General features: G+C 43.6%; 1 protein-coding gene across 1 annotated transcript in view; it reads left to right on the forward strand.

Moving 5' to 3' along the window:
• The window catches only part of FLT1 (fms related receptor tyrosine kinase 1), an 88,440-nt gene that overhangs the window by 32,198 nt on the left and 43,661 nt on the right, over window positions 1-12,581 (forward strand). Inside the window, exon 10 of the mRNA XM_082008266.1 lies at window positions 7,193-7,307. Coding sequence (XP_081864392.1) covers window positions 7,193-7,307 — 115 coding nt within the window. The remainder of the gene's footprint in view (window positions 1-7,192; window positions 7,308-12,581) is intronic.

The raw sequence follows: 12,581 nt of genomic DNA on the forward strand, positions 1-12,581 counted from the left end.
AAATCAGAAAATGCCTCTTCCTTTCAGTACAACACAGACTATTAAAATAAAACACTTTTTCCCAGCAAGAAGTTCTAGATGCTTGTGGAAACCTCATGCTTTGCTTGAGAAGTCTGTAGCTCCTGCCAACATTCAGCTCCTCTGTGGAGGACATGGTTGGCACCCTCTGAGAGAGAAAGTGGAGGCTGAGTCACAGGACTGCATGGGAGATGAGAGTGACTACAGTCTAGCAAAGAAGGGAAAGGAGGTGGACAAGAAGGAAGGAAGGATTGGCTGAAATGTGATGGTATTCTGTGTCCATGAAGGATGCTAAGCAGTGTGAAGCAGGAAACAGGGTCAAGAAGCGAAATGTATTTATCTGATAACCAACTCAAGGTGAGAAAATTTAAGGTCAACTCAGGATGTGCAAAAACCAGAAAAATTACTTTCAAATGCTGTTATGTTCCCTGGTGGCCAGGGGTCTTAAGTACTGGCAAAGAAGTTGGAAGCAAAATGTGTTTTTTGATGACCCTCAGCCTCAGGCATTTGCATTTTTTATTGTGAATAGCTGGTGTTGCATGGTGCTCAGGTGTGCAGATGTAGAAGTGATTATTCTCCTGTGGAAATGTGCGCATAGGCTGATGAAGGGCTGGAAGGTGGGTTAGGTAAGACTGCTGTTGATCTTACAGCTTCTTTTGAGATTATTCAGATAATCAGCTTTCTGTGGTAGCATACTGAGGTAGTTCAGGGCAAGCCATAATGTTTGGAAAGGATGACTGTGAAAGGGAAACACTGTCCATTTTTCTGGTTGCATGTAGATAATAACGGGGTGAAAAAAGGCAGTGTGCAGCTGTCAAACAGTTTCTTTTTCCATAGAGGCATGGTGATGTGCAACAAGACCATGACTGACATGTACCCTTCTGTTTTTAAAGATGCTCACAAGGAGGATGAGGCATTCAGGACATTGGGAATCTCCCCTAGAGAATGCACTTTCCCTCTAAGTATCCCCCTCAGCGGGGGCACAGAGCATCCTACAAAATAGAAACCAACTCAGTCCTCACGCTGGCAACTGGGCAGTGCACCAGGGCCCCAACCCAGCCTAATGCATTGAGGCCATTGAGAAGTCCTCCAGCCACCCTGCAGCTTGGCAGCAAATAACTGTTCAGCACAGCTAATAGTGTCCAGTGTACTTGGTCACAAGTCCACTCCCATGCTGGAGACTGAGGGTGAGGAGTGGCAATGGAGAGTTACTGTTCTCTGGGAGTCATGAGCATGTCTGAAGTGAGATGGGCTGGTGATGTTCCATCTGTTCTTGATGGGCAAGTGTCAACACTGCAGTGGGCAGCAGTAGGGACCAGTGAAAGCAGAGAAGTGAAGGGCTGAAAAATGAGATATGCAGAGGAGGAACCTACATCACTCTCACCAGGACTTGTTGTTTGGCATTCCTTGCTAAGCTCCTAAATAAATAAAAATAAACAAACTACAATATATGATGTAAAATGTACTCAGCTCCTACTATTTGTAGGAGATTTTCTCCTAGCCCCACTAACTTACATACTCCATGTGAGTGTGTGTATTGGGGAAGGTGCTTGGGTTGAACTCTCAGCTGGCTGCAACTTCACCACTGAATGTGGTGGGGGACAGCATTTCAGCCTCTAACCCATTATTTTTGACCTAGAGTGGGAACGCTTGGACCATAGCTCCTTAATGGACAAGTGCATTATAGTGTTACAGCCAAAGCTCATAGAGCACGCTGGTGGGCGTCCAGTACACATTCTCCCCCTCCACCTCCATTAAGCACATTTTACAACCTGTACATGCTCCCTCATACTATTTTTCTTCTCTGTTTCCTGCCTCAAAACAACTCAATATGCCCCAGGACACATGGCTACACCAGCCTTGCACTACAAATTGCACGGAGCTGGATGCCAAGGCATGGAGCAGGTGAGGCTCATGTCATTCAGATTTTTTTTATAACTTCCAAGTGAAAAACAGTTCCTATATATTCTTTACAATTCCAGGAATTTCCGGAGTTCCTGTCTTAAAGTTAGTGTTGTCACCACCACCTCTTGAAAGACGTTGAGTCAGCCCAACTTGAATTTGTAGCCCCAGTGCTGCTAGGGATTGATTGCTGCCCTAAAAAAAGAATAGATGCTGAGAAAAATATTGTGCCTGCCATTAATCACTCTCAAAAATGGTCACCATTAGTGAGAGGATCCTCCTCTTGCTCCTAGTATTGGTGCAATTGCCAAATACTACCTCGGTAAACAAGAGTGTGATTGAGGCTGCCACTGGCCTTGCCAAGAGGAATTCTTAGAGAATTGAATGGGATGTTACAGGAAGGAAAGGTTGCAATGGCCTCTGGCATCACACAGGAGGGTTTGGGAGGGAGGAGCTGAGAAGATGAGAAGACAGACGAATTTTTTTCCAATTGATATGGGGATTGAGGCTCTTCCACTGGTATTTGTCACTGTGCTACTACAACTGCAAATTGCAGAACTGTCTCCAGGATGGGGAAGAAGAGGTGTCTGGGCACAAGCTGGGTCTAGGGCTTTTGTTTAGGACTGTCTATCATACAGGAAGTCAAATCTGTCCTGTAAACAAGTAGACAAATTCTTTACCTCAGCTCCTATGCTCTGCTATAAATCACGGGGGTGACAACAAAACCACTTTTCTTCTGAAATCAGTAGTTTCGTAGCCAGGACTTCAGCTTGGAGCTGGTTTCTAGTTTGATTTCAGTGAAATACATCAAGATGACATGAAGTACACTCTTACCCTGGAAACTTTTCCCCGACGATAGTTATAAATATACCACACTATTGTGCTTGGCATGATGTACGCTAATAGAGGTGAGGGCTCTGAAACTCATTAGGAAAGGGAGCGGGCTGCAGAGCAGAGTGAGGACAGTGTGAAGCTAAGGTTGATAACCATGGCCTTGTCCAGAATAGGCCATGGGAGTTTTCTTATCTCACTTTGGCAGGAGGTGCTGCTAGCTTCCTGTGCGAAATCAGGAGCATATGCTGCTTTCCTCTTGTTGTTTGGCTTCCTCCGCTACACAAGACGGTTCCCAGCACTGTGATTATCTTTGCATCTTCAAACATGGCACACTCTGCTTCCTCAAGGGCTTGATGTATTCTTGAGAAGCAGGCTGGCTCCCCTCCCCCAGGCCACTTCTCTAGGGCCCCCACCGGTGCCAGCTCTGCGCATCACAGACCTTTGATAAAGCTGAACTTACATCTGGTTGCATAAACCTCCCCCCAGCCCTTCCAAAGAAATGTAAATTCCCGAAGTTAAGGGCGACAAGCAGGTCTGCCGGCGGAGCTCGCCCTACGCTCAGGCAGCCGGGCAGGCAGCGCGCGCTGCCCGTTTCCATCGGCCCCCAGCGCCAGCCAAGCCGCTCTCACCCCTCCTTCCCCCGGCGCTGGGCTTCTCTCAAAACCCACGGGACAATTAACAGCTTCTGTTTTTACAAAGGAATAGCCTATTTCTCAGGCTCTCGACACAAAGGATGAAGCGTGCCGGTGCGTGCGGGGGTGCGTGCGCGCGCACACCGGCATCGCGCATGCGAGCACGCACGCAGGCACATGGAAAAAACTACTTAGGGGCTGAGAAACCTGGTTGCTCTGCTTCTCCCAGTGCTCGGCTGAGACAGCAGGGTCTGATTACCTTGCTCTGAGGTTGCGTTATGCTTATAAACATACGTTTGTACTCACACCCCCTTAAGCTTTTATTATATAGGATCTCTACGCAGGCATAGTCGCACCTCCAAAGTAGGGATGTGAAAGGATCTGCGGGGAAACAGGTGTAAGAAGTGCTTAGAAATGTGCTGGCGGGTATCAGCTTGTTTATCCATCGCTGTGCACACTATGTGCTTTTTCATTAACCTGGCAGTAACCCTGCAGTAAGCGTTCCTGAAGATGCAAAGCAATGAGGCTCATCCCACAACCAAACATTTCAGAAATTCATGCACTCCGGAGATATCTGGAGTAAGATTCAGATATCCAAACTTCAGAGGGTTTTCCCTGCAAACACAGGCAGTTCTTGCTACAAATAGGATACCCTTGCTATTTTACTGAGTGGATAATCTGAAGAAATTATTTCTTTACAAAGCATAAAAATATGTAGCTGATGTTAACTGAGGACACACGCAATGAAAGATCAATTGAATTAACGGGAAGATGGTTGTGTATTTTGGTCCCAGCCAGAGTAAATTTTTATATTTTCATTTTTCACTCTTTCTTTCCAAGCATGTGTACTTAACAAAAACATTTGTTTTGATGACTACATCTGAGTTCAGCAGAGCCTTTTCTCTTTCTGTTACAAAATGCCTGTTCTTAGAAGCTGAAGTCAGCTTAAGGGGGCAGGACTCTTAATTACTCCCATTTGTCCCTTCCCCATCTCTACCCGCTGCTGCGGCTCAAGCAGCGGCTTCACGCAGCACCGCTGGCAGCAGCAGGAGGAAGAATGACCCAGTTCTAACCTGAGTAACCAGCTTAGGAGACTGGAGGTGGCTCGTGTTCCCTGTCCCTAAGCTGTGTTCGTGTATTTGAGGTTAAAGTGAGAGCATTTGGCAGCTGAGGGGAGAAAGCATCTGGTTCTGCATCCAAAGGGATGAGTCTGAGTCTTGTCCTAGACTTCGCCTGGCAGCCGCCCTGCAACTGATTTGTAAACGTTTGCTGATCCAGCAGACTTTGGAGCCGAAGCGGTGCGTATGACAGTACTCACATCTCCCACTGTGTACTGTGGGCTGTTGGATAATGTATTCTCAGCTTGATTGTGACTCCTTTTTTATTAAAACCATGGACAAGAGCTATTAAGTATATTCGATATTCTACTATAATTGCATTGACATTGTAATCAGCAGGTTGGAGATAGTATGGTATGTGAAGTCAGTAGAGCTCACATATGTGCCTCCAGGACTAATATTTCATCTAGTGTTTTACATGTGTTTTTCTTGTTATTGAGATGTTATTGTAATTATGATGGTGGTTTGTATTATGGTATTAATGAGTAATCAGCACCCCATTGTGCTAAACATCAACAAAGACATAACACTGTCCTCATCCCTAAGACATTGCAACCTAAATATATACAGTCTTTTTGAAAGAATTATGAGGAAGAGTATAATAATAACTAAGCCTGGAGGCTCCAGAGACAGAGAAAGGAGATTGGAGATGCCTTTCAGAGCCACACAAGCAGTTTCTGAATACGCATCGTACCTTCTTTCTGTCCTTTACCAAAATATGAGTCTCTGTAAGGTCTTTTACAGTAAAGAGCACGAATTTTCAGCATGGTAACAAAGAAACATAAATTCAGTCTGTGAGGAAAAATACCAGTTTCTATCTGTTTGAAAGGATGAAGATAAGATTATTTTTTAGTATAGATGAAATGAGATTTTGGGGTCTTGTCTTCCTGTACAGAGATTGCCCAAATATCCAGTCATGAGGGTGTGCCTTTGTACTGCCTGCTTGTATTCCTACAGTACTGGCATCATGAAATAAGTTCTGATATCTGCTATGGCATGTAAATGTTATCAGCTTACCAACATTATCATGTCTTCTGTGCTCTAGTCTTCTTACAGAACCAGACTTCTTAAAGCATTAAATGTGCAATGTAAAATGGGTTTTTTATCTTTCCAAACAATTTTTAACCATTTATTCCCATCTGAATGCATCAGCTGTCTTAATGTAGCTGTCTCTCATCCATCCTGGCCCCAGCAATCATGTATTAGGAGCTGACTTTTAAACCAGAGTCTGAAAGAAATGTTTGTGTAGATAGGCCTTTCTTGCCATGCTATTGCTCCCTGCCTTTCTCCATGCATGAATGACCATGGCCTGCTCCTGTTTTTTGGCTTTTTCAGCTCACTGAGCCTCTCGATGGATGTCAAATTTGGACAGACAATCATGTATCTGTGCTAATGATCACAGCCCAAGTTAGTTTACATATCATCATTTCTTTAAGCTGTAATATCTGCTAAGACAGCGGCCAGTTTGACGTAAAGCCACACAATTAAAAACAAGCATGAAAATTTAGTGTGCCATCGATATTATAAACAGCACAAAATTTAAGCAAACTGCACAGTTAGCTGAAGGGAAATGAACCTCATTCTTTGGTCGGGATTGCATCACATGCCGTTATCCAGACACCAGGCTTTAAAGGTCATTTCTCCAAACAACTGATACACGTTTCAGAACTATTTGATTGCAGATACTACAGTCATTATCTTTCAAATCCATGGAAGATCAAAGGAACATATCATATTTGAAAGAGCTTGACCCTGCTGAAGGGTTAAGCTCTACTGTTGAAGCTGGAATTGAACAAGCAACAAGTAAATTTTGGATGAAAAGCAAAACTATCCTCAAAGAAGAATTGGGACAGACAACATTTAAAAAGCATTCCAATGTGTTTATTTCCATGTGTACCAAATTAGGCTTTGGGAAACAAATTAGCTCTACCATGACCACACCTGAATGTTCTGATTAGAAGCCAATTGGTTGCATAAGGCAAAAACACTTTTTCCCTGAGATTTCCATTCATTAACATGACTGATTTTTTCAGATTAAATGAACATTTAAATCCCTTTGGCAATTAGGTATAGTTTTGTTTAACTTTGTTTTGCAAATATGCAGGATTACAGTTATTTTTTCTGTGTCTTGTAAGCAGTGAATCCCAGTATTGGTATTTTGCCATTTTGTAAACTGAACTGAAGAAAATACTCAGAAATGAGAACTTGCATAATTTTTCATGATAACAAAAAGAACCTGCACATAGTGAAACACCATCCGATACATTATGGAATGAATCTTGAAACAAACATGACTTGTCTTGAACTTAATGCTGAAAATAATATAAACTCATGTTTGAAGCCAAGCCTGAACCACGACTGGCTGAAAACGTAAGCATTGGAAATGGGATGCTGGTCTTCCACAGCCCTGTAATTAGTCTCAGATTGTAAATTCTGACTTCCCATTCCACAGTGGGTTAAATGTTAACACTGACTCCAGAGAGCTAATATTCAAGGAGGGGCCGTGGAAGTGGATCCAGTCATCAGGCTCCAAACCTCAAGACTTTATGAAAAGTAACTATACTTGCCTGGTCATCACAGCACCTGCAGTTTCCCTGACTGATCACTGTTTCTAGAATTGATTTGTCTCGTGTTGAATGTTTCAGTCTATCACGAAATCAATAAAACTTCAATTTTTGTTGTCTTCAGGCACGGCTTTTGCTCTTATACCGAAGGATCTTTCATCCTGAAAGCCGGCAGCAACATGGGAAATAGGATCCAGAGCATCACTGAGCGAACGGCTGTAATAGAGGGAAAAAATAAGGTATGATTCCTAGGAGCAGATAACCTTTCTGTGGGACAGCATGTGTTGAAAAGGCACTGTAAGATGCTTTCAAGGTAACAGTGAAGAAGCCAGTATTTATATATTGTTCATATTTTAAGAGCTGCATACATGCAAATAACTTCCATACTTGGTATTTATCTGCTGAGATGTAGGGATGTACTTATTTCTGCATGCAGCTATATTAAGGTAAGTGACATGCCAGGAAAGCGTACCAGTGAGATTCACTATATCTGCTTTCTTAGAGCTGGTCTGTAGTATCTTGGGGCACCTTAGGAACACAGGGGCAGGGTTCCAGGTCATCTTTGCTTCATTTTGTGACATTGCACAATTTCCTGTTGTTTTTTCCTATGAGAATTAAATAATTTACTCTCATTAGAGAGTTTATTCACAGATGTGGTCCTAGATTATTAGATGACCAGGTCTTTTCTTGCATTAAAAAATTTAAAGAGCCAAACGAATCCAGATTACAGAAGCAAAGTTTGAGAGAGATCTCAGTATGGTGGGATTCATCCCAGCAGCATTAGCTGTCTAAATGTTGTGTCTTGTCCAAGTCAACAGCCTTTTAAGGACCATGGGGAGATGCAGACACTTCTGAAGGACAAGTAGGCCTGTCATCTCTTGGTGTCTAACGTGGGAGAGGAAGCCAATGAGATTAACTTGCCAAGGGGCATGGAGGATTCTCCATGAGCTAAAACCTTCAGATCAAGATGTTTTCCTAAAGAATGTCCTAGATCAACTGTACTTCCCTGGGTTAGACCTGAGACTGATTTGGTGTGGTTAGGTAGCCTGCGCTACGGAGGAGCTCAGGCGAAGATGCACAAAGCCATGCCACTGTCACAGCACCTGGTTTCACAGACTAGTTTGGTTTGTGGCAGTAATGGCTGAAGAGATTATGAATTTTAAAGACCACCTTATTCTAGGCCTGTCATTTTTATAAGGACACTGAAATGTTTTTTGTAATTCTAAGGACACCGGGGATATAGGTCTTCTTTCCTTGATGGCTGCCTTCAGTCTTTTGCATGTGAAAATGGATATAAACTATAATGACTCTCCTGTTAGGGCCCTTTCACAGAGCGCAGAATAAATAGGGCTTTGCATGCAGCCAAGAATCAGGCCTGGGACTGTATTTTCTCCTGCTGTTGTGTTATTTAGAAAGTACCACAGGTGTTCGTGGCGCCGTTCCAGTGCATGGGAACGGGCTGGGTCCCAGTGAGGCATTTGCTCTATTTAGCTGGCCACTTCTACGTGCTTAAAGATCAAGGCAAAGATGGGAGCAAATAGCTTCCTAGGGGAGACTATCGTAGGAAAGCACATGAAAAATGAGCCACAAGGAGGGATTTGAAGGAGGAAAGGGAAATCATTTCAGGCACAGGAACATACAGTCTATTCCAAAGGGGGAATGATGAACAAAAGATGATGAGAACCAGTTATTTTCCAGAAGTAATCTAGCCACGTTATGGTTGAAGTCTTACCTGCTCACAGGGTGCAGAAGGAGCTGTCTGATGACCAGACCTCATTCTCCTTGTGTGCCATGCATTTTGGAGACAGCGGAAGAGGAGTGGCTGAAATGTCAAAGCAACTTCCAGTCAACAGCAAATAAATTCCTCCCTGGAGAAAGATGCTAATAATGGGTCCTTGCGACCGAACTGCAGGTTTTGTTTGAAGTCTTTGGCAAGCAGCCCCTTTTAAAAAATGTGCCCAGAAATGAACCAAGGCATGATCCCTGCATGTATTACATGGGAAGTTTTGCGGTGAAACTTAGTGGTTCTCGTTGGTATTCCTTGTCTTCATGCTGTTTAGTTCATCTAAGAAAGATCCACTTGCATTGCTTTATTCCTCCTGGTCCCTATGGAGAAGGGAGGTTAGTGAAACAATCTCTTTGCTCCAGTTTTTCACAGTTTTTCTAAGGTTTCTTCATTTCTGATGCTCTTCCATAGCTTTTCAAGCACAGCTGGATTCCTATTGTAAGTAGAAAATGCTCTCTAAGCCTGAGTTCCCGGCCAAGCTGTGAGCTGCATGATTGGTGCACGCATAGCTGCTCTAGAGCATCCAGGATTTTTTTTTTTTTCCGTGGGAGTCTATAGCTTTTCACTCTTTGCAGTCCAAGAGTCATTCTTGGTCTCCCAGAGTAAACTCAAAGGGACACAGTTCAGACAAAACCCTTCCTCATCTGCTGGGATATTGTAAGATTGTTAATAGCACTGAGCTCACTGAATGCAGCACGTCACCACAAGTGTCTGGCTCTGACAGACTGCTACTGTGAGCAGTTCTGCTGCTGCAAACAGCTATGGACAGCTCTCTGAGGCGCTTCCACATCAATGGAGTCCTGCTATCTAAACAGTGTCTACCCCACTTCCACATCCAAGCATAGCATGCATGGTAAAAACAATCTCAAAGCTCAATGGAAACAACAAAGATGTAGGAGACAAAGCAGTAGGAAATGGATGAAGAAACTCAAAAAGTTGCACATTTGGTTTAGCATGAAAGGAGAAATGGGGTGACCACAGGATGAGATTATTGTAATCAAGGGAAGAGTTGAACAAGGAATGGTCAAAAGGTTTCTTTTAGCAATCAAGGTAGCTGTTTTCACCGTTTAAAGACATTGTGCCAGTTCCACCCGTTTCCTGTATATGCAATATCTGAGTCCCTCCAATTTGGCTTTTCACTGTGGTAGGTTGATTGGTTGTTTGTTTGTGTGTGGTTAAGGTAGCCACAAATATATTTTTAAAGTTAGAAAAACCTCAAACTTTGTGTCCGTACAGTTGAAGTAATGCAGGAAGCCTGTGCTACATTATTCTTCTGGTGGCAGAGAAACCGTGACAACAGCAGCGTTTTAGTAACATTTCCGTTGCAGTCTCTCTAAACAGACATTGAGAAACTCAAGTGGTATAATGGAAGAACTTTGTAACATAAGCCGTAATACTTAATCATGAGACAACTCTTGATGTGATTTGATTCCCTCGCCCAAAGTTTTAATTCTCATTTTGTTGGACATTTCAGTGACTTCCTACAAAGTTGGGCTATTCTTAGGCTTATCATGTAAACACGTCACAGACACTCTCCTGTCACTCAGCTACTAAAAACCATCACTTCTCAGTGTTCCCAGCTAAAGCTAACTGCTATGTATAACTCAGGGCTAATGCTGATTATTATTATTCTTAGCATGATGAGTGTTCGTTAAAATGTCTGGGAATGATCTGCAATAATGAGGTACAAAGAGCGAGTGCATTCATTGGTATCAGTGCATACATATTGGGTATATGTTCTTTCCTCTGTGTGCAGGCACACACTAGTTTATCAACAGTTTTGAAAGAAGGAGTCAATACTCCTTGTACAGGGGTACAAGGGACAGGGAGCTGCAGGGGAGGTGGCCAAAGGTCCTGGGCATGGAGAAGGCACAGAAGAGTGCTAAGAAGGTGAGTTCAGATGAGAGACAGTAGAAAGTATTGGCCAAGAAGAAAGTATGATAAATCCAAGGGAAGGAGACAGTAGACAGGAGGACAGTTGAGTACAGAGAAAAGCTGGAGAGAGTGGGACAAAACCCCCTGTTTTGTGGAAATAACCTACTGGCGCCACATTTGTGAGAACCTGAAATGGAACAGAAGGTCCCTGACTGCCCCATCCCTTTGCTGCTAGCAAATGTTGGGGTCCTAGTGACAATAACAGGTACCGTGAAAGTTGGGTCTGTGTCACAGTGCATGCCTCTAGGAACTGTGTATAAAGAGTAGTAATGCATGAAGTTCTGGTTTATCATTCGTATGTGTACGTGTGTGTGTATGTGTGTGTATGACCTTGTTTTCCACTGCATATATACCTTACTGACATAAGTTTTTAGTGGTCCCATCCCTTGTGAGTGGCAAAGCCACCTGACTTCAGAGAAAATGTAAAGTAATGACCCTGTAACAGGATTCTGCAAGATCAAACTTAAGCTCACCCTTGTCCATCTCTGGTTTGGCTGCCAATGATGGATCAACCTGACATGATCTGACTGTGGGTAGTATTAAAAACTGTGACTGTCCAACATAAAGGTGTAGTGCTAGATAACCAGAAGAGTCAATCTTTTTGGACATGACTGATAAGGTGTGACCATGCAAAATAGGATGGGTCCATCTCTCCTGCATCTTCTATGCCAAGTCCTAAACCTCTCACTCTCTTCCATGTACCCTCACTACTGATGAGACAAGGAAGCGTGTGTTGCATCTGTGCTAATTGGACATATGGAACCCAAAGCTGAAGAGAAAGCTGTTTAGCTCACTACAACAACACTCATTTTGATCTTTCTCCTCTACCCAGCAGATGTTTTTCATTAAATGCATGAGATCTTATGACCTTTGTGTTATCTATGAATTTTGGTTGAAATTGGGCAATGGGTTCAAAAATTACTGAGGACATGGGGGAGGAGAGGATACTGGCAGACAGATGGACAGGCCAACAGACAGATGGACAGACAGAAAGTGTGATCTTCCTAGGAAGCCAGGCTAAAGATAGCAGTGAGAGCATGGCTTGCCTCTCTTTCAGCACATTGTAACTTCTCTTGGGGCCTTCCTGAGTGCTACTAGAATTGCTGTCAACACTTCTAAAGAGATCACTGGGAGGTGCCAGCTGAGCAGAGCCCTTGGTGAGATTAAAAGCAGCAGAACTTGGTACCTGCCTCTGCCAAAATACTGCTCCCTCCAGCTCCTGAAATCGACCCCCTCCCTCAGTGCATGAGGGGGATGTGAATGGAGCACTGCCTCACTCTACCTGCGGCCCTGGGAAGGAGAGCAGGGGGTGCCCATGGTGTAGCTGTCTGTAGCGTGATCTCCTCACAAGTCAGTTGGGTGCATTGAGTCTCACAGCCTGTTTGAGCTGGGCAGCTGAGCAGAAACTGCAGCTCTGCTCACTAACAGCAGCGACTTGCCTGTCTGGCCCGAGGGGAAAAGGGGTGCTCTCCTGCGTGTGTTCATGTCCTGCTACTGAAGATATTTTGATGTTTCTTCTGTGGTGGTCCAGAAGGTGAAGCATGTTGTCCAGATGTTTTGCACTGATGCTCCTCGCCAACACGAGCTATGCAGATCATGTCTTTGGCATAAGCAGAACAATCCAATGGTGTGCTGCCAATATTTCAGCATGGATCTTCCTAAATAATATTCCTCTAGCCAAAGATAAATCCAAGGGAGGGAGGAGAGCATACTTTCATTTCTTTCCTTTTTTTTGACAAATACATTTTCTTAAAAGCATAACTAGGAGGAAATCAACAATATTTGGCAGACT

Source organism: Phaethon aethereus (assembly GCF_964289735.1).
Source record: "Phaethon aethereus genome assembly, chromosome: 1".
NCBI lineage: Eukaryota > Metazoa > Chordata > Aves > Phaethontiformes > Phaethontidae > Phaethon > Phaethon aethereus.